The 27,293-nt window shown below is 38.7% G+C and overlaps 1 protein-coding gene across 5 annotated transcripts in view; it reads left to right on the top strand.

The window, feature by feature from the left end:
* KIAA1549L (KIAA1549 like) overlaps positions 1 to 22,308 on the top strand; it is a 278,122-nt gene extending 255,814 nt beyond the window's left edge. Inside the window, exons 17-21 of one of the 5 annotated variants that reach the window (XM_042466156.1) lie at positions 409 to 759; positions 6,079 to 6,176; positions 7,446 to 7,594; positions 16,334 to 16,485; positions 20,105 to 22,301. In XM_042466156.1, the coding sequence (XP_042322090.1) occupies positions 409 to 759; positions 6,079 to 6,176; positions 7,446 to 7,594; positions 16,334 to 16,485; positions 20,105 to 20,386 (1,032 nt within the window). In that variant the 3' untranslated portion in view covers positions 20,387 to 22,301. Of the gene's footprint in view, positions 1 to 408; positions 760 to 6,078; positions 6,177 to 7,445; positions 7,595 to 16,333; positions 16,486 to 20,104 lie in introns of all 5 variants that reach the window. The other 4 variants (XM_042466163.1, XM_042466182.1, XM_042466189.1 and 1 more) reach the window with 4 other exon arrangements.
* Positions 22,309 to 27,293: the final 4,985 nt, after the last annotated feature.

The raw sequence follows: 27,293 nt of genomic DNA, 5'->3' as shown, positions 1-27,293 counted from the left end.
AGTTCATGGTCTGCCTGAAGTGATGCAGTGATGACCTTCTTATGATTATAATGCAGGGGCAGGGGAAAGTTTTGGGAATGAGAAAGGCTGGCAGACCTTGAGAAGGTTGTTACGTTTGTTTCTTAGGCTCCTTGCCAGGCTATAATGGTAGGATTCCAACAGAAGATACAAACAGTTTTCTTGTCTCATGTATATTGAATCCTGTACCATAGAGGGAAAGGATGTCCAGAATGATAGTTTCATGGTTTCCAATATTTCTGTAGAGCTGAAAAGATCTATCAAGAAAATATGGCACTGTTTGAAACTCAGATGAAATCACTGCATAGGCCTTAAACATAAACATGCTTCTGGGTAGATTTTTTATTTGTTCCTATAACAGTCTCTCCTTAAATACCTCTTATCCAACAGACTGAACCTGAAATGATAGAAGAAACAAATGTTGACCGTGTCAATGAACCCCAGAATTATACCAGAGCCCATCAAGCAAAAGGCCATTCAGAGACATCAACACTGAGTTCGCAGCCATCCATTGATGAAGTTAGACAACAGATGCATATGTTATTGGAAGAAGCCTTTAGTTTGGCCTCAGCAGGCCATGGAGGACAGAGCAGACAACAAGATGCTTACAGTTCTACACAGCATTTGCCATACTCTGAAGTTGTGACCAGCGCTCCTGGTACCATGTCTCGGCCCCGAGGGGGAATTCAGTGGGTGCCAACATATAGACCAGAAGTATATCAGTACAGTTTACCAAGACCTGTAAGTGCTACTTATATGCCCAGAACTGTTGTGGAAATACTAGAATCCCCCTCCACTTTGTATCTTAGCCTAATCTGTGTGTATATGAAAGCAATGGATGTAATTTTGTTTACAGCATTTTACTTGCTGTTTTGTGGAAGGAATTCTCTTTCAACCATTGCATTAAAATATTTCATGTCTTGGACCAGAATGAGGCTGGGCTAGGAGAGTGATTGTGGTTACACATTAGTTTTGATAAATAACTAAAGTTAACTTTAAAAAATCAAGTAAATTCTGGACGCAGTCCCGTTGGCTGATGTGACCACACTGGTGTAATTATAGTTTTTTTGGGGTTTTCGGGCTATGTGGCCTTGTTCTAGAAGAGTTTCTTCCTGACGTTTCGCCAGAATCTGTGGCTGGCATCTTCAAGATGCCAGCACAGATGCTGGTGAAACGTCGAAGAACTCTTCTAGAACAGCACACATAGCCCGAAAAACCCACAAAAAACTATGGATGCGCCATGTTGTTTCTGGCAACCCTAAGGTGATCCTATCACAGGTTTTCTTGGTAGGTTTCATCAGAAGGGGCTTACCATGCCATCCTCTGAGGATGAGAGAGTGTGACTTGGATGTGTGTGTGTGTTGTGTGCTTTAAGTCATTTCTAGTGACCCTATCACAGGGTTTTCTTGGCAGGTTGAGAGGGAAGTTCCATTGCCATACTCTGAGGCTGGAGAGAGTGTGACTTGATTGTGTGTGTGTGTGTGTGTGTGTTGTGTGCATTCAAGTCCATTTCTGGCTACCATATAGTAACCCTATCATGGGGTTTTCTTGACAAACTTCCTCAAATGGGGATTTCCATTGCCATCTCTGAGGCTGAGAGAGAGAGTGAGTTGGATGTGTGTGTGTGTTTGTGTCCTTCAAGTGTTTTCCAACTTATGGCAACTTTGAAATGAACCCATCATGGGGCTTTCTTTGCAAGATTTCTTCAAGGAGGTTTGCCATTGACTTCTCTGATGCTGAAAGAGTGTGACTTGCTCAAGGTCCCCCAGTGGGTTTCATAGCTGAGCAGGGATTCGAGCCCTGGTCTCAGAGTTGCACTCTCAAACCCTGGCTTGTTTGGTGCAGTACACACTGCCTGCAAAAGGCGGGCTGGAGCCATCTCTCTTTGCTGTGAGCATTACTGCAGCAACCAGATGGCATGGTACCGCTGTGCAGCAAAAAAGGAGTGCTCAGAAGCAGCTCCTGTTTGCTGTGCAGCTGTGAAGCCACAAGCGCCATAGGTGTACTATTTGTTGTCATGTTTTGTTTTAAGATGTACAGTATTAATACATTTCAATTTTTTAAAAAAAAGGACAGCGCGGTGATGTCGCAGGTGCGCCACGCCATTGGATGTGTTTCACGTGCAGCGTCACTGATGTGTGGGTGGGCCACGCAATCATGGCGGCCCCCACAACTACTAGGGTTTGGCAGCGTGTGGGGGTGTGCACTATCAAGCCCAGTTTTGGCCCCAGGCCGGTGCAAACCACTGGTGTGTATCAGGTCTCATGGGGTTTTCTTGGCAAGATTTCTTTAGAGGAAATTTTGCTATTGCCTTCCTCGAGGCTGAGAGAGTGTGACTTGCCCAAGAACTCCCAGTGGGCTTCATGGCCGAGCTGGGATTTGAGCTCTGGCCTCCAGAGTCACAGCTTAAACCTCTGGCTCTCTTTGTTCTTGTTATTGTGCTGTGCCTTCTGTGCTTTAGTAGCTTGTTGTTGTTGTTGTTGTTGTTGTGTGCCTCCAAGTTCTTTCCAATTTATCGACTGAGAGCACTCTCCCTCTCTCCCTTCCAAGCGCCGGTTCCTGGCAACCCTCAGGTGAAACTATCATGGGGCAAGCTTAGTCAGAAGGGATTTCTATTGCCATTCTCTGAGGTTAAGAGAGCATGACATGTGTATGATGCCTTCAAGTCATTTCTGACTTATGGCGACCCTAAGATAACTACATGGAGTTTTCTTGGCAAGTTTTGTCAGGGAGGAGTTTGCTATTGCTAGCCTAAGGCTGAGAGACTGTGCCTTGGGTACTGCCCCTGGAAAGTGGGAGTCCCGCCTCTGAAGTTGCCACACTGCTCTAAAATGTCGCAAAGAGGGCAAAAAAGTAAAATTGTCCCATGCACCCCAAGGAGGCAGTTGGGGGCATGAACATGGTTACAGTGGTAGGTGTTGGGCTACAAGGGATCTTTGGGGTCAGTGGGCCCCATAATCATATAGAGACATAAAAATGAGGATACAAGTTTTGCTGATGTTTAGCAATACAGATGGCTCATTGTGAAACCCTATGAATGTTAAGCAGGCAGAATCTATGCAAGGGACATTCTGTCAACTCATGTATTATCTGGTCACTGCTGTGTATTCAAAGTAACATGGGGCCTGAACAGACAGACTAAAATAATGGTGCTTCGGGTCACTTTGGAGAAATGCTGTTTAAATGCTCCATGCATCCAGAGGCTGGAAGCCATGTCAAAGCCACACTCCAGTGCTAAGGACTAGAGTGCAGCTTTGGCACAGCTTCTGACCTCTTAAGATAGTGTGTCATTTAAACAGCATACCTCCAAAATGACCCGAAGCAGCTTTATTTGGCCTGTCTGTTCAGGCCCATGGTTTTGTGAGTAATACCAAGATCTTGAGAGTTTGAGGGTATACTCATTTATTTAAAATAGCCATGCTATTCTTTCATTCAAAGCATGTAATTACCAAAGAAGGAGTTGTAATGTTGTTTTTTCAGAAATGTTATATGTGACAATAGGAAAATAATTACAGGTGCTCCCTATGTTATGGGCTGGGATGCATATTCTGCAGATTTTAAAAAAGGAGTTGTGAACATAACAAATTCTCCTAATTTTTGCAACAGTTAAATAGGAACAAAAGTATTTTGATTATTGTATTTAGTCAATTATGAATCAACTCACTAATATAAAGATATGCTACAGTAAAGTTTCAGAGACAGGGAAAATATAACTAAAGAGAAACAGTTGGTGATGTCTAACCCGTGTATACCCTGAAGAAATTTACACAGAAAAATAGCTTCCTTTCTTCCTCTGTGTTGATTCCTAAGAAGCTAGGCAGTCCAATCTGTTTCCTTTACTAAGGGCTGAATTATGCCTTAGGCAGATTTGCACACAGTATCAACTCACACCTGCCCAAAAAGGTTGAAACAAGTGTATGATGTGTCAATTTAAGATAAGAATTTCCTCATTGTTTGTGTTAGCCAGTGGTGCAGGGAAAAGCCTGACATTCTGTTACTCAGTTATGATGTCGTAAGCTAGGCTTAAGACCTTGTGACTGTTTGGTATTCACATTTACAATTGTGGCACCATTGCCAAAACTACCAATGCCCCCAAAAGTCTCTTTAAATTCCAGGCAGTTGTACTGAGGGATGGAGTTCTGTGGCATTGGTGAGTGGGGGTGTTGGAGGGTGACCAGTGAGCCTTCTCCTACCAGCAAGTGGTGTGCCAGTGATTTACAATTGGTCCCCTAAGGTCTCCTGCTTCTGCTTGTTTCACCACTTCTCACTGGCAGGAGGGGCTGGATGTGTCAATCTTTGGCACTCTACTTTCCATTGCTGTGGAACTCCTTTCCCCAGTACAGCTGCCTGGATTTTAAGGTGGGTTTTGTGGGGCTGGGTAGGGAGATGAAGTATAGCCACAAAATTGTGGCTACATGTCCACCCTTTCCCCCCACAATATGGGACTCAAGGTGGTTTATAAAAGTTCCATGACAGGGCTCTGTTCAAACCTTTCACTCCACATGAAATGCTATTCAAAAGAAGAATTAGTTGTATGAGTAAGTGCTTACAGTTCTTATGGTCAGTGTGTAAAAGCTGGTGTATAGTAGTGGGTGAGCCTTGAGCTGGGGAGTTCTCAGGATAATTTGACATGGCAAGAACAGTTATGACCTAGTTAAAATATTTCATGGTACTTTGAACTGGACCATGCAACAGTTGTGATAGTCAAACATGAGCTACAATTATCACCTTAGCCTTCAGTTTACTAGATGGTCTTGCCTTAACAAAGTATAGGTCTTTCAATTTCAGCCTCTCAGTTGTAACACTGACAGCATTGTTACAAGAATTGCTCAGATAAAGTGTGAGACATTCTGAATGTCCCTGAAAGGCCTATGTGAGTACTAGATGTTAGATACTAGTGTCTGCTTGATACAGATACCTAGATTCTGAAGGTACTATCTCTATATAGGTATGAACTGGGACATTTACTTGGCCAAATGTTTGTTAGATATTTAAGATTTATAAATCAGTCTGTTAAATACTGGCATTCTTTATCTTTAATACAAGGAGTAGAATACAGATGCATTATTAGCTATTCCTGTTGGAGAGAGAGGAATAGGATAGTGTAATGAATTAGTTAGAGATAGTATGGGATAAAATGCTCAGAGAGGAATGAGTTTAAAAGCTGGAGACTCATCACTTTATAATACGTGCACCATACTCTATGTCAAGGTGTACTGCTATGTTAGAGTGTATTTTTAGAGCAGTTATAATGCCATGCTGTGTCTTGTGGTGATTTTGATATGCTGACTCTTCTAGGCAAATGAAGACCAGAGGGCATTTCAGTCTAGCTGCTAAACAGATTCAATAACTGTCACTATATTCCCAAGCAAACTTGACAATATCCATCGTGAAACAAAGCCTTCAAGATTAATACCACGTGCTTTAGGCCATAAGATGATGGAAAAGAATGTCATGAAGGTGTTTCTACACATATATAAAATGGCAAAATCTCTAACTGCGCTATATGTCATTTGCTGCCAAGCATTGTAAATCTAGCTTATGACAGAATCAGAGTGACTACTCTGGTGACCTGTAAAATCTGATCCTCAGTAAAGTGTTCCTTTGGTGTCTGCCTGTTTTTTTAAAATTAAAATGTTTTTATTGTCATAAGAACGTATTTTGAATTTTTTTCTTGTATAGAGGAATATGAAATTTTCCCACTAAAAAGGCCAGAAAGGAAAATCGAAATTAAAAAAATGGATCTTTACAGGCAGTTTCTTTCAGTGATGATGAGTGGGGCTTCCAGGTGTTCTGACATCAAAACATTTCATTTTCAGTGGGGCAGATTTCTGATTTCCCCTTGAGGAGGATTCATGCCGAGGAGAATTCTGCAGTGTTGCATTTTAGGAGCTACTAAAAGTGTTTACTTGGAGATAACTAATATGCAGTAGCATGGAATTCACTTGAATAGCCTCCTTATAATCTGTTCTTGTATAATTTGGAGAAATGCAGCGTAGTTTATTTTAAATGAGAATTCAAATGATCTTTGAGGAAATAATTTTTTCCCCTTCTTAACAGGCATATAGGTTTTCTCCACTCCCTGAAATGGTGATGGGGTCTCCACCTCCACCTGTGCCTCCCAGAACAGGACCTGTTGCTGTCACCTCTCTTAGGAGGTACTATGCTCCTGCTTTTTATTTATTGAGAATCACTTGCTCAGATATATTCCTTGTACCAAAGAGATGTTTGTAAATTTGCAGTTGAGTGATACCTTTTACAAATCTTCAATTTTCAAACAAGCAAACAAAAATGTGTGTCTTTATTCAACTGCAGATTGCTCAGATACCTAATAAATAGACCAAATCTCTGAATGCATCTTTAAAACTCTGATTTAAGTCTTCCATGATACAGGTATATAATGCCTTATTAGTTATGCTATAAAAGAGGTGAATGATTGCTGCTGAATCTCCCTGTTTTTCTTTCTGAGTTGACCAGATGGAGGCAGCAATATGTGTGTGTGTGTGTGTGTAGTTGGCTTGATAAAACTGGGTTTGGTGCTCTGGAGAGATCTGGCAAGTTTGTTACTATCAGATTTCTTATGTGCTCTTTACATTCATAATAAAGATGAATCAGTTTTAACATTTTTAAAATATTTAGTGCACAGTTCTTCCGCTTTGCTGTTATAGAGCCTCCGTTCCTTATGCGCTGCAAGCCAGCTCATATGACATCTGATACTGTGCATATCTGAGCTACTGTTGCCTGGTGCAGGTTTGTGAAATCAACTTGGTCTTCCAAACAATGGTTTTACAAAAATAACACAGTGGGCCATCTGCAGAGCCACAGCATAGGATGCATTTTGTATTTTACTGTGCATTGCCACAGGAATACAGAAATAGCTGATCTGTGCTGATTGGCTGCAAGTGATGTCAGATAAGAGTTGTGCAAAAATACCAGTGATCTGTAGAGCACAGGCAGCCAGGCTCATCCTTCACTGTCAGAAAGAAGGCTAGCAACATTCTCCTAAAAGAGGCCACATCTAAAAAATATGAACTCTTTGCTGAAATCATTGTGCTTTTAACATTTGACTATAGGCAGCAAATAACCAGAGCAATTTGTTCCAAGCTTGCTGTTTTTTATTTTCTAACTTTTATTTGTATTTCACCAAAAGCAAAACCTTTCCACAGTACAAAAAATATTTCTATTCAGTTGTAGTAAATGTCAAATTGAGAATATCAAATAAAAATCAGGCTATTTCCTTAACTGCCTTTCATTTTTCCATTTTCTCTATTAAAAAATGACTGTCCTGTGCTTTAACACTATTTAGTCTTTAGTAATGTTTGTAAAATACAGTTCTACTGTAGTTAATTGTAGTAAGTGAGTTGTAGATTTTAGCATATGTGTATATGATGTTGAAATGACTCATATTTCCAATATATATTGTACAGGTCGACTTCCGATATTGGCAGCAAGACAAGAATATCAGAGTCCAGTGGGACTGAACAGATACAGCCGCATGATCATGCCCCTTTTGTCCCAGTATCAAGAGCCCCAGTATCTGTGGCTCCATTGGATCAATCAGCTTTGAATTACTCAGGTGAAAAACGCATGCGGTACAAACAGAGACCACATCTAAGTCTGTATGGCATAGAGACGAGCGTATGAGATCTTGCAAACACCTTTCTTTAGAACTCTGTTAAATGATTCTCTTGAAGGCTTGAGGAGGAGGATTAATAAAAGGATCCCCACACACTCCTTCATTTATCACACGCAGCATATTTCTAATATGGGAGAGGAATGGGGAATAAAAACTTGGCCTTTCTCTTTGAAGCACCTGGATGTGGCATGTTTCTGAGACAGGATCCTGGGACTGATGGTATGGTGTAGTACAGAAAACAAATGGCCATGTAATGTAGTCAGATTCCCTTGTGTTGGCTCCTTACTCTTGAATTGAGTGCACTCTGGATTGATCCCAAAGCCCCAATCTCTCTTTAGAAAAAGCTAGTTCAGATTATAACTTCTAGCTCCATATAGTGAAGCCAATCTGAACTGCTGCTGAATGTCATGTGTTTCTTTGTGTTGCCACCTTGCAAGCTTGCATGTCTTTGCAAATCAGTCAAAAATGAATAGGTGAGGATATCCTCATTAGTAACTGAGAGGCCCCCAGTGTGGTGAATTGATTCAGATTAACTTCACTTCATCTTTAATAAGCTGAATGCATAGACATGAATGTATAGGCATGACCAGCAACCATCTTTTCCTTTAAGCAAGAACTTCAAAAATAATATTAACATATGAAGCTGCTTCAAACTGAGTCAGATCATGGGTTCATCTGATCCAGTATAATCTATGCTGATAGACAGGAGTGCTCCAAGGTCTCAGACAGAGAATTTTCTTAGCACAGGCAGCTCTACACCTTTTTAATTGGAGATGCCAGAGACTAAAACTGGGACCTTACACATGCAAAGCATACCACTTCTATTGAGCCTTGGCCCCAACATATCTCTTTGATTTCAAAGAAATCACAACCAGTTTTCTTAAAATCCTCTCTATTTAAAGAAATGCTGCAGATGTCTCCTTAGGTACACTGGAATACTACACCTTAAATGTTTGTACAAGTTTGTGCTGGAATGAATTGGGCTCATCTTCTTTTTTACATTGTAATTTTGACCTGTCATTTTATCAGTCTTGTCTTCATTACATGTTGCTGAAGCCCATGACATTTAAGACTCTTAAGAGAGGTTTTTGATCAGGAAACCAAGGAAATGTGTATTGTCTTCAAAGAAGGAATAGTTGTTGGTTTAGTGGGGCAGGAAAGACAGGTGGAGGGAAGTCAAAGGAGGATCTGCTGTGTTTCTAGACTATGAGGAGACCTGGAAGAAATATGTGTTTTTCAGGGCTTTTGACACCTGCTGGAACCACACTTGCTCTTCACTCAGCTATCTACAGAAACAGCATATGTGACAAAGTAAAAGTTAGCAAAAGAAAAAAAGAGCTGTTCATCAAATTCTTTGGGTGAGGATGAAATTGGGGTCTCCTTATGCTTGCTGATGCTAAAAGTAAAGTAAAATATGTCTGCTATAGTACTTGTATCACAAATATGTTCCATCTTTTCTCACAACCCATTTCAACCAATATATCAAAAGTACTAAATATCTCCATATATTTTGAAATAAGTGAGCCCAGTTCTGTGAAGAAGGATCCACAAATATTTGGGAACAAGTTAACCTAATTCTCCATAGAGTTTATTCATAATGAGACAGTGGCTTCTAAACCAAAGCCTAGAAGCACGTTTTTTCATTGTCCACTTCTTAAAGGGAAATTTGGGCTTGTGAAATCTGAAAGGAAATAGGCTTGCAAGAAATTATGGTATCTTGCTCACAAATTTAATACTGTTATTTCTGAAGCTTTTTTCCCTTTCCACTATATGTTTTATTGTTTAATACTAGCTCCTGTTCAGATCGTGGGAACTGATCTGTACATAGTTAACAGCAGTCCTCAGTGTTTTCCAAGTCTTTCTGCTCCAGAGCTGAGGTTTCTGTTTACTATCTGTTGTTGTAATATATTTCCATCCAAAACAAAATAAATAAAAACCTTTCCTGTTCTGTTACAATACTGATGACCATTTGTATTATGAGTAGCAGTAAATGATCAGTGGAATAAAATTGTACCTCCTGTCATCTGGATGCTAGCCATTTTAATAAGTAATGGTTAATGTATTACAGACTTGATAAAAAAAATTAGTATGTTTACGGAGGCCAGGAATAAACATCTATCCATGCTAATGAAAAGGTGTTCAACACAGTTTCTTGATTCCTGGAGTAAATAGGAGGGAATGGTACCTTGATCTCTATTATCTGTTGAAAGTTTTGAAACATTAGACTCAGGAGAAATGATACTGGACTAAATGAGCTGTAGATGTTGAACCATTTGGGTTCCCTTTTTTTCTGAATCTGAAATAATAAATTGCTGATTGCAAAGGCATTGCATCCACTTTTCTTACATATGTAAAACAGTGTATTTGTAAAAACAGGACCTAATTTTACGTATGAGTATTTAATAAACAACAGAGAATGCATTTGTCTTTTTTCCAAAAAAACCAAAACAAAAACATGACCATACAAAAATAGCAGCAAAGGCCATAATGCTAGATATATTTACATGAAAGCAAATTTCATGGAAAGCAATGGAATTTGCAGTGATTCTCTGAGTATAAATTATGAATTGATTCTTGAAATATTTATTTATTTATTTGTTTTGCAACATGTTTGAAATAAAGGGCTTGTAGAAATTTCACAGTATTGCCTTAGGCTATGATCCAGTGGAGCATTTAATTTTTACTTAATTTTAAGCATGTAAATAGTCCCAGTGGGACCACTCAGCACAGTTTGCATGTTGTTGAGCAATATGACAGTGCTTATGCTCCTGCACTCACAGTTCCTGGTGGCTTAAAGGCTCTTTGCTTCTCTGAAGCTCAATAATTCAGAAGGTCCTTTGAGGCAACCCAGTGCCACAGATAACTTTTCTCATGAGCTGTTTCTGAAAAGTGCAGTTTAACCAACCATTTTTGGCATGAATCTGTAATAAGATTGTACATAGATAATTATTTAATTGTTGGCTTTAGCAGTATCTGGTTAACTAACACAGTGGTTCTGACTTGCTGTTCCAATGGATATTAGTATTTAAATTTTATCCCTACCTTTAAGCAAGCAGCTTCTTCTTCTTCCTATTTCCCACCTTTTCCCCAGTTTGGGATTTGCCTTTCTCTCATGGTAATAACTATTGTTTATAATTCCCTCCCAGCCAAATTGTGGAACATCAAACATATACAGTCAGAGACAAAAGCAATATAGCATAAAACTATAAATATCCATAAAAGCTGCAACATCCCACCAGCCACTACCCACTCTAGGAATGTCAGGAACAACTCAGCAGCTTAATCCAGTGAATCAAAGACGAGATCTTCAACCCCTTATGAAAATGGGTGAGATCCTCCTCCAGCTAAAGGTCCAAAGCAAAACCATTCCACAAATGTGGAGCCAGAACTTCAAAGGCTTGCACCCTTGATGGTCCTATATCTAGGACATAAATTTACTGCCTGAATCCTGGATCATTCTATACAAAAGATTCCTCTTTGGTCCACACTCAGTATTTGGGAATCACTGTGCTTGCATTTGCCTCTTTTTTTTAAAAAAAGTAGGATAGAATACTGCAGATATTTGTTGAACTATATTAAGTGTTGGTTAATTCAACATTTGGGAGATGGTGTGTCTAATGCAGAGGTGCCTGCATTTTAGTAATGCTTTAAGTGCTACTGCCATGGCATACTTACATATCACTAGTACTTTCTTCAGTGCAGAACAAAATTAATAATAGAGTCCTGTAGTATCCTAAGGTGCACAAATCTCTTGGTTTTGCTGCTACAGGCTAACACAGCTACTGCTCTGGGGAGAAAATTGTGGGATGCTGTGTCTGACCAGAAGGTCTCAGGGCAACTGTCAGAAAGTGGAATGACAAAGTACAGGTTTACTGAAGAAAAGATGGTGGATTGGACCCAGACTTAGTCATGCATGAAATGGACCCATAGTAAGCAATGGTATCTAAGTTATAGATGACTTACTTTCCCCATTGATTTCAGTGGATCTCTGTAAGCATGGCTATGTCTGTATTTAGCCCATTATCACTTAATCAAAGTTGCAATTAAACTGAGATATGATCTTGATTATTTTTTCAAAAATGCACATACATATTGACTCCTGAACATTTCACCTCATCTTTCATTATACTCACTGCATCTCTTCCAGAATAGTTATAACCAAATACATGCACACACTAAGGATCACTTGACAGAATACTTGGAGCATATGTTCTAGCCAGTTTTCAAAGAGCAAATGAACAGAATATAGTGACCTTCTGAATTTTCCAGTAAATTCCACTTCTAGTTTTTCACTATATAAACTAGAAAACAGGATTAATATATGTAAGCAGAAGAACAGGTAAGATAGGCTGCCCTTAGAAAACATGAGAGATATTCTAAAATGGCTATCATGTGAGCATTAGCAGTATGCTGTCATCATCTGGCAGGTACAAAGCAGAACAACATCAAAACTAAGGATAATGTAATACTCTCAATCAGTGCTAGTTATTAACAGGGTTTTTTCTATGAAAATTTTGTAGTTTGAATTTAGATTTGTGCATTATGAAAGCTGGTGGGCAGAGGATAACAGGGGACTTCTCCCATCTTAATATATGCGTCTTTTAGTCTTGATGTTTTGAAACTTGGATGAAAGCCTCTTGTGGGTGTGAATGTAATTGGAAGTGCTGAATGGCCTGCTTTGGAATAAGAATGACTAATTGGAGGTTTCTGTATTGGGGAAGCATAGTATCCTATCAAGGCAATGCTTGAACTGCGATAAAAAAACACCGTGGCATCCCATGTAGCTTTTCAGTTGCTACGAAGTTACAGTCCTAAAAAAATCTACTTGAGTCCAAAGCCATCCCACTGGATTCTGAAAGATTTCTAAGGTTTCAAGCAGTATTGCTTGAATATTAGGACCTACCACTATCCTATTTGTAACAGCATGAGAATTGGATTCCTGAAATTTTATTGAAGTCACCCAGACCCAAAAGCATGTGTCTCCACATACACCAATAACAAAGCAAAAAGCGGTGATTCAGCTGGCACTTCACAGTTTGAGGAAATGCAGAATTCTCTGGGTCTTCAGTGTTCTTTGGCTACCTCAGAAAAGAGTTTGTGGGGAAATAGTTAGCTAATTATTGTCCTTTAAGTCCATCAATGCCAATAAGGAGGATATGTGGTCCCTCTAATCACTTATTTTGAAGAGAGTGAACATGACACACATTAAAAGTGACCAAGGGGTGAGGATTAGTTTCCCTCTATCCCTGTGCTCCTCAAGTGAGACTTCAGTAGCAGTGATTCTGATAGCAGTGGTGTCCCAAAAGTCTAAGCAATATTCTACTAATGGTTTATGTGAGCAGGAAAACTTTTATTGTTAACTCTACAATATATTGCCTCTTCAAAGTTTGAAGAGTCTCCTGTGGACACATGGGACTGATCTCGTGGAGTGTATGATTGAAATTCATCCCTTCTCCAGCAGAAACAATTTGAAATGTATAGTTTTATGAATGCAAAGTTTGTTTAATAATTTAGCATGTATACTGGACAGTGTGTTCTCTTACAGTCAGGTCCTGATTCTGAGTGGTCCTTTCTGTATTTGCATTACAACAACTGCCTCATTTTATTTTTGGAATTTGAGGGTAGGAGGAATGTTCACTACTGCTCTTCTGCTCAGGATCAAAAGGACTGAATGTGTGGAGAAGATGGGATTATGGTACTAGCGCCTTTACTTTTAATTTTTACTAGCCATGAATTAAACGTAAAAATAGGACTGAGTTGGTGTCTTACTTTTCATTTAAGCATATTTAAGGCTTGTAACCTTCCAGTTCTGGGAGCAAAAGATTGGCACTGAAGAGAAGCTTACAGTTGTCCCAGCAGGATAGCAGCTCCTCACTACCCTCATCTTGGGTTTAATGTCACAAACCATCTCTGTAATTGTAAAATGTGGTGTAAATATACAGCCGTGGTATAAATATTGGTACTGGAAATGGTTTTAAGCAGTAAAAGCATTTTCCCAGTTTAAACTATTTGTGTTGCATCTGCAGTCATCTCAACCTATGACTTCAAGAGACTCTGTTTGTACTATGTTTCTAAACTGTTTTTTTTAAATTGCTGTTTTTAGATTGTTGTTGAGTCCCATAAGGGTAAAGTCACCCCATACCACTCCTACTCAGGAGTGTATTCCTCAGCAGAAGGAGTATAAGTTTCTCCTGAAACTTTTAAAATTCAGAATTCAAGGTATCACACTAGAGTGATCTTATGTCATTAGAGAAACATGATTTCCAAGAACACGTGGCAAACTTCTAACCCCTGTCCTGCCCCAAATAAAGGGTGCATGGTTGGTGTCCTTGGTATTAATCATCTCATGTAACTCCATAACTAACATTTATGCAATTCTGACAACCCCATTGTAGACAACGGAGGCTGGAAACTGTGCTGTATACTGAAATGGAACAAAAATGGAACTTTGTCTTATTAAAATATATTGTTTCTGTTTAACATTCTCTGTGTGTGAAGTGTTTTGTTTCAAAGTTGTTCAGGTACACTTGTCCATTTAATTACATACCACATGCAGAGGGTTGACTTGTTTTGTAGGCAGACAACTGAAAAGGCAATGACCACTCTTTACAACTGATGACAGTAAGGAAACAGCCTTGTAAACGTTTAATTATTATTCACTGGCTTATTGAGTAGTATATTATGGATATCCCAATGTAGAAATCAAACTGAAGTCGGAGACACAGAACACATAGGTTTTATGATTGAAGTAGAAACCATATTGCTCCAGACGCAGAGAAACCTACTAATGCTGTGAGTGATTGAAAATAAGGGTTGCTTGCTATTTTGGTAAAGGTTTATTAAATACAGATGGCACTGAATTAAGAATTACTGAGTGTCTAACTCCTGGTTACTGATGTGTTCCTCACTTGGAAAAATTTTATACACCTAGCTTAATGTTTTTACTCAGATCCTTCTGTAGTATGAGTACAAACCTGAAATATATTTTCAACAAGCTGAACATGTACATAGCAATAATGGGTAAACATTTTAGCTTCATATATGACATCACTTTCAAAATTACATAGTCCTGGGAGAATCCTAGAAAAGACAGTACAGTACTTGGGAGTGAATCCATTTTTCTTACTGTTCAGTAAACAAGTTTTACTATCACTGATTCTGACCAGGGGCACTAAACATTGAGCCAAAGCACTGGCCAAATCTTTCAGACAAGGGTAGAAAATGGGGTGTTAAATGTTGATAGCATCTGCTATTGATTCCCCCACTTTCCTTCCCCTAAACTCATTGGTCAACAGCTCAAGAAGGGATGACATTTGCTATTCAGCAGTTAACAAATAATTTAAACCATTCTTTATATTTCCATGCCTTTGATATAATGCTTTTCTTTATATTTGAGATTCTGATCCAAATAAAGATTACAAGCTGTACTTGTTACACTTACTAAACTTGCATGTTGGAAATGGATGCATGCACTATGTAAGAGAGATGCTTCACTGAACAGAAGATGGAGATGGATTCTTTTTCTAACACTTGGCAACGTATTTCAAGCTGAAAGCAGTGATGTGTTGCCAGCAATTTAAGAAGCAGCTCCCAGATGAAACCCGTGAGACTTGAGCATCTATCCATTTGCCAACTGATGAAGATCACCCATGGACAAATAAATTGGTTATGAGAAAATGGTACGAAGTATCAAAACAAAACATAACATAGTGCAGTCATGTAATATATATTAATGTAAAATGATGCTTTCATGGGGAATGTTGAAGGAATTAAACGTTTAAACAACATTAATTTAAATACTAACTGATCAGCGCTGCATTTTATGAACTATGTGAAAACAAATCCTCATAACAGAAAGAGCCACACCTATATTTACAATTCTTTTTCTTTCTTCCCATAGCTCAATAACTGCATATATCGTATTGACTAAACGGAATGTTTCATACAAAAGTATTTTACAGATTTTATTCCCTTCTAAGAATGCACACACAAACTCATTTACAGGGTAGCAACAGATGGTTCTGTTGCTCACCAGAAGCTCCAAATACTTAACTGCTCATAATTCAGTAGAATTCTGTTGTCCAAGTATAGAAAGAACATTCCCATCAACTCAGATATTGAAAAAAAGCAATATGTTGTTGTTTCAGATAATAAACTGTGTATGAGAGCTACATTCTAAAGCAACACTTGAATAACTATTAATTTTTTAAAATACCATACATATTACTTTACATAAATTCACAAGGCCATTAGAATCCTGTCCCCCAACATCTTCTCTTTGACTTTTCTTTCTGCACGACCATAAATCTTAAGAAGGTGCATCTGCACTGTGCCTATGTTCGATTTACATAATGGCTTAACTGATATTCATACAGCAGACAAGTAAGAGTCTAGTTGCGTGAACTTGGTTTTGGTGTCTCTGCTGTGTCAAGAGCAGTGTCCTTGCTGGGTTGTCCTCTTCAAACAGGTATATTCTGTTGTGGGATGATCCATCCAACAACAGTGGCAACAAGGTACTAGGTGCAGATAACAATTGTATGTAATCTGATTTTGGCAAGAGGCTATTGCCAATGCTAAGTGGCATCTTCTAGTTGGAACATCTCAGATATCCTCTGAATGTTCCTCTGCGTCTGGAGCAATGTGTTTTGATTTCTAATTGTCTTCCCTATTTCTTGATAGGAAGTACAGTTCCAGCAGTGTTTGCCATCCCAGCAACAAAGCGACCTGGGTTTACAGGCTATTTCATCCCAGCACCACCAACAGCATATAGGAACCAGGCCTGGATGTCCTATGCTGGAGAAAATGAATTACCAGGACAGTGGGCTGACTCGGTAATTGTACATATATTCTTTCCATTGTTCATTCCTTTCTTTGTATGCATGAATACTCAAAGTAAGTTTACTGAGATGACATATTTGGAAAAGGAAATTTCAACACAGATGGTAGCACTTCTTGGACAGTAGCTTGTAACAGTTGCAGATTTTAGCCATGTTGGTTTGCCCTAAAGAGAAATAGGAAGATGGGACACAGAATAGGACAACAGGACTTTTTCTTTGCTAAGGTCTTTAATAATGCAAATTTCATTTTATAAAACTTCCTCAGCTTAAAACAGCAGTGTATTGCTGCTATGTAAATTGGTACTGAAAATTCTCTAGTATTCTAAGAAGAATTTGAGTGTGGTAGATATTAGAGTTGTCAATCACACAAATGTTCTTTGAAGACTGAAGATAGTAATTAACATTTTCTTGAACCAAAACAGTTTATAAGTTATCTGTATTTTGTCCTGATTTCTTAGAGAGGGTCTAGAATCACATCTGATTTCTATGGACTACATTAATCATGCCAATTAGCAATCCCAATGAGTCAGTATAGTATGGAGTCCACCATATCTTGGACCACTGCTCCCATAAAGGCTAACCAGAACTTGTGATATGGTTTTCTAGGCTTTTGCAAGTGATTTTGTAAACTGAGAGCTATGACCAATTTGTTGTAGCCTTTGTATGTCTATGTGTCCCTTGTGTGCCTTGTGTGTTAGTAGAAAGAGAGAGAGAGTGAAATAAATAAATACATTCAGTTCAGAAATGTGTACAAATCTGAAGTTATAGTCTAAAGCAAGGTCTTCTATTTTTAAACAAGCCAACTTCAAGCTATGGAGTATAAAGCTGTGACCACATGGTTTGTGTGTAATAGTGTCCTAGGAACCTGTGACAAAGGATGTAAATGTGGATGAGGCTCCTCTCTGGCTTGCTGTAACTGTGTTTAAAATATGGTTTAGCATTATGTGTGAACCAGTCAGTGATAAATGATGGATATGTTCATACTGATTATAACGTAATTATGAGGCAAATGCTGGGTGAGATCTAAAAATGAGACCTGATAGCTTTGAAGAAAATGATTAGAATTAATGCATGTAACTATGTATTGAACTATATTCAGTGGTCTTGCTGTATCCACAGCAGTTTGGTTCCAGGACCCTGCACAACTTTTCTTTCTGATAGTTTAGTGTACACAAACTGTGTTTCATGGGCAAAATCATTTAAAATATTATGTATAAAATTACCTTCAAGGTATGTGAATAAGAAACATAAATAAATTTCATGTTTAGACTTGGGTCCCATGTTTAAAATATCTTCACACATACACATACACACACACACAAATTTCAAAATCTGAACTAAACCAAAATGCAAAACACTATTGGTCCCAAGCATTTTGGATAAGGGAGACTCAACCTGTACTAAAACTCCTCCTTTAAAACATGGGTACAACATAGGTACATAGGTATTTAGAAATACAAGAGATCATTCTATTTATCTTACTGTCATTTTGACTTAAATATCCTAAAAGTACCAGTCCTATGTGATCTTGGAAGCTAAACAGGGTAGCCCAGGTTAATATTTAGATGGGAGAGTGCCAGCAAATACAGGTGCTGTATAAATACAATGACATGGCAAAATGGTGTCCCTTATATAAAATGGCAAAATCAAGGTTTGCTTGGAATTTATACTCCTTTGAATATTTTCAAGCCATGCATACTTGAATCTGAGGGGGAAACATTGTGTGGGTAAGGAGGGCCAACCGTACCAATAATTGTCCAATAATAACAATTCTCTCATTCCAAATAAAGACTAAGTTGCTGAAGACATTAGACACCTTCACATACTCATTTAAAAGCTGTTTTTGGAGTGGCACCAACAGTTGTAGGAGAGGGAGAGGAAACATTTGGTTGGCAGAGCAGTTTGCATCTCCAGGATTCTAGTCTCAGATCATTCTGTACAGCTTTTCATGAACTACATTGATGAAATACTGGCCTCTAGTGTTTTGTTCTAACACCGATCCATTTGCTAACTGTGCCTGATTTTTACACAGACAATAGAGGTATATTTTATTTTGACTGAATTTCATTGCCACTTGCATCCATACCATAGATTAAGTAATAGGTTTTCTGGAAATGCATGAACAGAAGTGACCTAACAGATGGTAAAAAGACTCAGTATCTAATGGATATCCTGCAAGTGAATCTCACATTAATAGGGGAGTAGTGCAAAGCTATCACATTATCTGTCAGTACAGAATTTTAATGTCCAAAACTGAGGATAACTTGAGTAATTCTGGAATTGGAGCATGCACTGTTTCTCACAGGTTTTATATTTACTGTCTTCCAACACTGGCAAATGCCAATGTTGTGTACTAATAAAATATTATCAAAAGACTTGATATGCTTGCAGGTAAGCATATCAAACATGTAAGATTGCAGTAAGATTATTTCCATGCAGTGTTTTACTGATGTCCACGTTCTTTTGGGCAGAAAACCATATAAAAATGTTGCTAAACAATGTGTAACAATACTGTAGATATTTTGCATTTTTCAAAATCTGTATCTACATATAGTGTACATTGGGGGCGACACAAATGAACAACAGAAGTTGATTGTTGATGCAAAATGTTGATGCATAGTGGATATAAATCCATTCAAACAAAAAAGTTTGGATATTAAAATAAACAAATGCAGCCCCAGTCAAATAAACAAGAAAGAATTCCCAGTACACTAATTCTACTTGGAAGCAAAACCAGATATTTCAAACCTCCTAAATCCAAGGAGAGATGCAGATAAGATGAATTTTGAAAGTATTCCTGAATACGATCCAACTGCTCCTAGATAAGATGCTGTATTTAACATAGGGGCGGATGGAACTCTGTACACTGGTAGTAAAGTCAAGTGACTTGCTGTTTATTCTTGAAAGATAATAATAATGGGTTAATAATTGTCTTTGGGAGATGGACACAATTGTGGGATGATTACATCTGTGACTATCTCCTTTTTTTTTCCACTTTAGCACACAGGGCCTATATAGACCGGCACTTTGTGCCAGTCTGTGGGTGGAGTCAGAGTGTACCATTTTGGCGCACACTGGTCCACACGGTGTGTACCATCATGACTCACCTCCGGCACTGCATCAAGATGATGTAGCACTGGAGGGGCATCATAAAGCTGCGCCGCCTTGGCTATGGCACCCCTTGGAGGGTGCAAAAAGGAGCCGCTCTAGAGGCCAGATCCAGCCAATAAAGGGGCGGCTGCATGCCACCCCTTAGGGGCAGTCTGGAGAGCCCCACAGTTTATATTTTTTTATCTTTAGCACAGACGTAGTGGGAGGGCTTGGACAAGTTACTGTTTCTGAGTCTATAGATACAGATGCACAATTATGTATTATTAGTTTATTTGCATCAGATTGTTCTTTTGGCAAATGACACACACATTTATCACAATAATTAAAAATGTATACAATAATTTCTAATTGGAAATAGCCTTCATGAATACATGGACTGATTATTTTCCAGCTTTGTCCCCAAATGGCCACTTCATACATGATACCCACTGTAGCTTCTTTGTATTGTGTCAAAACAAATGATCTGAGGGCAATTCATCTGTCTAATTGAACTCTTCCTTAGGTCCCACTGCCTGGCTACATAGAAGCTTATTCACGGCCCTGCTATCAGCACAACTCTCCTTCTAGGATTCCTCGACATTACAGCCAACCGGGAAATATGCATCACAATTTGGAACAAGGCTCGCTGTCCACCACTGTTGCTTCTCAACAGAGCCTGACAGAAAGTGACCCTTCAGATAATCCTCTCACCAACATTTCCACCGCTGCTCTGGTGAAGGCAATAAGAGAAGAAGTAGCTAAGTTAGCAAAGAAGCAAACAGATATGTTTGAGTTTCAGGTGTGATGGCTTCATGGCGCTAGAAGTTTGCTGCATATCACAAACAAGCATATAGCTTGTGAATCAGACTTACGGTGGCTTGTGCCAACACAATACCATATTTTTCCTGTTCTGAAACAGTCAACATTGGATTTGTTATTTTTTAAATGAGTAAATAGAACAGTCATTTTGAAGATCAGCTTTCTGCCTGTTAAGACAGGTATTCCCTGGTAACTTTGTTAAACACTGATGTAATATTTTGATCATATGCAATTGTCTGTCACATACCTCTTGATCCGCGAAGCGTCTGTCATGGGAACCATTACTTAAACCATATGCCTGTTTAATGTTCCAGTATATTAAGAGCTTGGAAAGCACAAATATAAAATTACTCTCTTGCAATATGTGCATGTAAAAACAAAATTTTGTCTTTCTAGATCAAGAACAACAATACTGTAATAATAATTTTATGACAATTGAGGGCCAGGACTTTATATCTTAGTGACCTAGTTGATACATTTCAGAACAGTATCACAAGACTGACTGCAACAAAGCAATAGAGTTCAGTTTTGCCTAGAAACGACAATTGAATGATAAGAACTGATGGGAACGCACCATGTAGAGTCCTTTGTAAATATCCCCAAACCCATCATCTTTGTTCATAGCCCCAGAATGAGAAAAGGAAGTGAGCTGTGAAGAGGAATACTAGCATAATTGGTGTCTAAAGAGCTGGGGTAATGTTACTGTTGAGTTACACAGAAATGTTTTCAATGTGATGTTTCCTTTCTCTGTGGATTGGGAAAGAAAACTGACAAAGTAAATAGGTGTTAAAAGCTCCTTGGAACCTCTCAGTGAAAACTAATTCTTTAGAGTGTGTCCTATATTCAAAAGGGTTTTCATTCTGAACACATAATGATAGTGGTAAATTTGAGAACCTTGAGTCTGTTCAGAATAATGAATACACCTGCTTTTACAAGAAAACCTCTGTTTGACATACAGTTATATCTCTTTCCCTTCATAAACAATGGTTGCTAGTGAAAGGATGCCAAAAACAGCTGACCAGAGCCATCACTGACTTTGATCATGCTGAAGCACGGATTCTTAAGTATTCAAAATGTTATTGCAGTTTGATTACAACCTGTTGGTTATATTAAAGTGTAAATTAGTAAACAAGTCTGTGGCTGGAACAGGATAATTTTCTGTAAATGGTGGTTGGGATCTGATATTTTGCCTAATCCAGATTCTGATAGATAAATGTAAGTTATTGTTCTATTGCAATATCATGAAAAATACATCCTCTCCTTTGAAACCATGATGGGAGAACATGACTCTATTCTGACTTAACTTTGGCAGCTGGGAGAAATGGTGGAATGTTGCAGAACAAAAGATTTTAGACTTGAATTTATAGGTTTCAGTACAACTGATAGTCCCATTTACAACAAGCCCATTGAATCAATTATTTAATAATAATTCAACACTTACATAAAGCCCATTGATTCAACAGGTTTTCTTTAGTTAGGACTAGCAATCACATTTATGCCATAACATAATTCGAGGATGAATTTAGATTGTTTGTGGTATAGCCTATTGGGTACATTGATATCTGTTGCATTAAAACATGCCCTTTGGCTCCCCCCCCCCCCCCCCCCGATCCAATCTTTTAATATCTTCTGATTAGGTTAATTTCCTTTTTTGAATGAGTTTCTTTGGTCTCTCCTACTGCAATTAAGTAAAGAATATTTTGCATAGCCATACACACACATAGACAGCTACCCAAGAAAGAGAAAATAGACCAGGAGAGTTAAAATTATGAAAGTTATAATTTTAAGCGAAGTTATCTTAAAAGAAAATGGGAAAAAAACTACTTCCAATCTGCTACTTAACGTTCATGCTATACAGCAAGATCTCACATAATTCTTAATAATTGTAAAACCTTTTGGTGTAATTATTGTTATATAAACAAATTATGTATAAATAAAATGTATTTTTGTAATTATTATGTAAATAGCTATATTTATAGAAATTCTCAATCTTCTAAGAAGAGTAAATCATAATAAATTGACTGCAAAACTAACAGAAAAAACCCATCAGTGTTAGAGCTAGAGATCTCAGTTATATATAGATAGTGAGACAACATTATGGAAGAACCAAAGAAACTCAGTCTTGCTAAAACGAGTCCAGTAATCATTTTTTACCTGTTATCAGCCAATTAGCACAAACTGTATTGCCCAATGCAATGTGTGCACCTTTTGTGTCTGTTCTTGTCCCTTATTACTGTGGAGAAATTTCTGACAGTACCTAAATGAGGGTTATAGCTATTAAGATGTATAGGCTTCCACCTGTTTCTACAAAAAAAAAAAAAATGTGAGCAATCAGAACTCTTGTTTCACACTTCTGAAACTGACATGCCAATTTCATCCTTGTTCACTGGGAATGGGTGTCAGGGCAGTATAAGGTAAGAAAGAAGTCATCTCATATTGGGTGCTATTTTGAATGCAGTGGTGAGGTGTTCTGTGCATACCAGTCTAATGCCAGCTATTTAATATTTCAGTTATGTGTAAAGTAGATAGCTTTGTGGTGACTCCTTAAATTTGTTTCGAAAACAATCGTCGTTAATACTAAACAAATCCGAAAATACATTGAAAATTGTAGAAGCTATTGGTATATCACTTTCTGTTTACCTCATAGCAACAGAAGATCAACTACTCTGTTTTAAAACATAATTGAGCACAGATGATATTAGAAGGCCTGTAGGACTACAGCAGGGCCTCACTATCTGCAGGCTTGTCATCTCTAAATTTAAGCATTCGCAGATGGCAAGGAAAACTACTATAATAATCATTGCAGAGAAATAGAAGATGACAATAATAAAGAGACCTCTTCTACAAGAGATCTCTTCTACAAGGTCTGAGAAATAAAAGGGAAATTGAAACCAAGAATTGGTTGCTTTATGACCAGCAGGGGAATCTGTTACATGACCAGGTAGAAATAAAAAGATGATGGAAACAATACACAAAAAAACTGTATAAAGGAGATGAAAGGGTGACACATTCAAGGAAGAACCATTTCAAGATGAACCTACAATTTTAGAAAGTGAAATGGAAGCTGTACTCAGACTACTTGGGAGAAATAAATCACCAGGATCAGATGACATACCAATACAGCTATTTCAATCTACAGAGACAGAATCTACTCTTGTTCTAATAAAATCTGCCAACAAGTATGGAAAATAAAACAATGGCCCTTAGATTGTAAACACTCAATATACATTCCACTCCCCAAGAAAGGGGACATCAGGGACTGCAGTAACCACAGGACAATTACATTAATTTCCCACGCAAACAAAGTGATGTTCAAAATCCTAGAACAAAGACTTTTACCATTTATGTTGCCCAAGCTGGGTGAAAGAGAGGAAGAGGCACTAGGGGTCACTGCAAACATAGTTGGATAATGGAACACACCAAATAATTTCAGGGGGGAAAAACAGCCTGTGTTTCATAGATTATAGGAAAGCCTTAGATCATGAAAAATTATGGATCAGTCTTAAAGAAATGAGTGCACCAAAGCCTTTCGTTGTTCTGTACTTAGAACAAGAGACTTCTGTTAGGACAGAGTAAGGATAAATGGACTGGTAAAGAGCTCAAACAAGGTTGCCTCTTATCACCTTACCTGTTTAATTTGTTTACTGAACGTTTTGTACATAAAGGAGGTATGAAAATTGGAGGAAAGAACATCAACAATTTAAACTATGCAAATGACATTGTACTACAGTACTAGCACAAAATAGCAAAGACTTGGATCTATTAATGAAGAAAGTAAAGGAAGGAGTTGTCTGCATGAGACAAAAGCCTTGGGTTCCCCTTGACCTCATATGGATGTGAGAGCTAGTCAGTAAAGAAAGGAGACAGAAAGAAGATCAATTCATTTGAAATATGGTGCTGGAGAAGAGTGATGCAAATACCATGGATGGCAAAGAAGACATCTAGAACAGATCAAGCCTGGACTATTTTTGGAAGCCAGGATGACTACACTGATGTTGTCATACTTTAGACACATCAATTATTATTATTATTATTATTAACCTTTATTTATGAAGCGCTGTAAATTTACACAGCGCTGTATATGCAATCTTTTTAGTTAAACGGTTCCCTGCCCTCGGGCTTACAATCTAAAAAGACAAGACACAGAAGGAGAAGGGAGTGGTGACGGGAAAGGGTAAGAGGTCCAGCAGTTCCTCTCAACCTCCGAGGCCTGGACCAAGGCAGATGGACTGGAGGGAAGGCTTGGCTTCATAATGGATGGTTAATCATTTTCCAGGGAAAATACATACTCTCAAGTAGGATAATGCATATACAGTACATAGCAATACAGGAAGAGAAGGGCAGAAATCATTAGAAAAGACAATGATGCTAGGAAAGGTAGAGGTCAGTAGAAATAGAGGAAGACCACATACCTGATGGTTGGATTCAATCAGAAAGGCCATAGGCATGAGCCTGCAGGACCTGAGCAGAACAGTGGAGGACAGAAGATCTTGGAGTTGTCTCATGCATAGGGTCACCTTGAGTCAAGGTTGACTCGAGGGCAGTTAACAACAACAAAGAGTAAATCAAGGCTGAACTCTCCTCTGTTGTACTTTGGCCATATCATGGGAATAGTGTACTTTGGCTCACTAGAAAAGATAATAATTCTTGGTAATGTAGGAGACAGTAGAAGAAAGGTAGAAGACAGAAGAAGACCACATTACAGTTGAATGGACTGTATCAAGGAAACCATGGCCCTTAGTCTGCAAGACCTGAACACGACTGTTGATAACAGGGTAACTTGGAGGCTTTTCAGTCATATGGTTACTATAAGTTGACAGCAGTTAACAACAACAATGGAATATTACTTACATTTTAGAATTTTGAATTCCAGTCATCTAAAGAGTTTAAGTAGATGCTTTGATATTTTGAAAGTCTTTAGTTTCCTATTCCTACTATATATACTCAGCTATAAGTTGATCTGAAGGATACATCGAAGACAGGTTTTGAGCCTGAAATTATGGAATTTGCTATGACCCGTGGATAAGACCAGGGTAGAACTTAGGGGCATTTAACCAAGGATGTAAAGGACAAATCAAAGGAAAACAATGCCAAAGAACTTACAAAATTCTGGCATGTGTACTTAAAGAAACAACTCCCTTGGAATCAGATGGAAAGGAGATAGAGTTGCGTGTCATCAGCATACTAATCAAGATATGATGACACTGACCCTTAAATCTCTGGATGACCTCTCCCAGGTATTAAACAACATGGAGGACAGAACTGAGCTCTGAGAGGCACTTCAAGATAGTGAGCAGGACATTGAGCATGAGTGCACCATCATCACCTTCTGAGTTCACCTTTCCAGAAACGAGCAGAGCCACTGTAAAAAACATCTCCCATCTCAGAGTGGCATCCCAAAGGATACCACTCATTGATCCAGCTGAATCAATAGGGACACACTCCTCTCATCTGATTCCCTACAAAGGCTATCTACCAAGGCAACCAAAGCCATCTCTGTCCCATAGTCAGGCCTGAAGCCAGATTGAAATGGGTCTAGGTAATCTGTTTCATTCAAGAATGCTGGGAGGCCAACACCATATACAGTGGGGCCTCCTTATCTGTGGGCTTGCCATCCATGGATTTAACTATCTTTGCATGGCAAGCCCTGTTGTCCCCAATTGTGGTGAATGCACATTACACTGGCATTATGGACAATGGGACTTGAGGTCTTGCATTTTTTAGTATCTGTGGTGGCAGAGGCGGGGGTCCGGAATGGATCCCCATGGATACCAAGGTCCAACTGTACTCCAATATTTTCCTCCAAAAAGAAGATATTTTGCAGCTTCCCATAGAACAGACAAATAGATATGTACTACACAACAGTCTCTTGTTCGTCATGTTTTTAAGCAATTGGGTAACACAAATGCTTCTATTCCAAATCTTCCAGAGATGTGCAGGAGTCTTGTGCCTATTACATCTATCACAGCCAGGATGAAGATAGTGGGGGATCCTCCAGATGTTGTTGGGCTGAAAGTCGCAGCAGACCTAGCAGACCTAAACAGTGGTGTGAAAGCTGGGAGTTGCAGTCCAACAACTTCTGGAGCACTGCATGATTCCCTCCCCTGTGGTGGCAGAGATATCTACTAATAGGACAAGCTATCTGTGTGCCTGCATGTACTGTCCCTTTTTCTCCCTCTCCCTCTCCCTCTCCCTCTCTCCCTCTCTCCCTCTCTCTCTCTCTCTCTCTTGTTGTCTTTGAGACACAGTTCCTTTGGTCCCTAATCTCACAACCCTCCATAGTATAAAAAAAAGTCACAGGACAGTAAAGTATTTCACCAGCCATTACTAGTTACTCTTTAGTTGCCAGCCACAATTCAATGCAACGTATTGGCTTGCCTAATTCCATAGCGATGGATCAATCCTCCTGAGAGGATTTCCTGCCAAGCCTTCTGACTGGCTGTAAGCCCTAAACTTGTGTGCCTTGCACTTGGATAGTCTTCACCACTGGCTACAATCTCATCAGTTTGACTATGGGACTTCCTTTTCCCTTGTTCTATCTTTAATGTAATAAGGAGACTATGTAGGCAAGTTTTGAGTAAGTAGGGGGTTTGTTTCCTTTCTGCCTTTATTTATCTCATATTTTTGCTTTGTATTTCTGTCATTTTTTCTTTTTAGCTTTTGAGAAGGACTGAACTGTTTTTTAAGTGCACAGCTTGTCATTGTTGTGTGCTTGCAAATCATTTCTGACTTATGGTGAACCTAATGTAACTCTATCACTGGGTTTTCTTAGCAAGATTTGTGTTTCCTTCCTCAGAGACTGAAAGTGTGTGACCTGTCCAAGGTCACCCAATGGGTTTCCATGGCTGGAGGAGGATTCAAACCCTCTTCTCCAGAGTTGTAGTCCAACACTC

The sequence above is a fragment of the Sceloporus undulatus genome, chromosome 1, assembly GCF_019175285.1.
Source record: "Sceloporus undulatus isolate JIND9_A2432 ecotype Alabama chromosome 1, SceUnd_v1.1, whole genome shotgun sequence".
NCBI lineage: Eukaryota > Metazoa > Chordata > Lepidosauria > Squamata > Phrynosomatidae > Sceloporus > Sceloporus undulatus.
The sequence above is the reverse complement of the archived record's forward strand: the minus strand, read 5'-3'. Positions and strand labels throughout refer to the sequence as shown.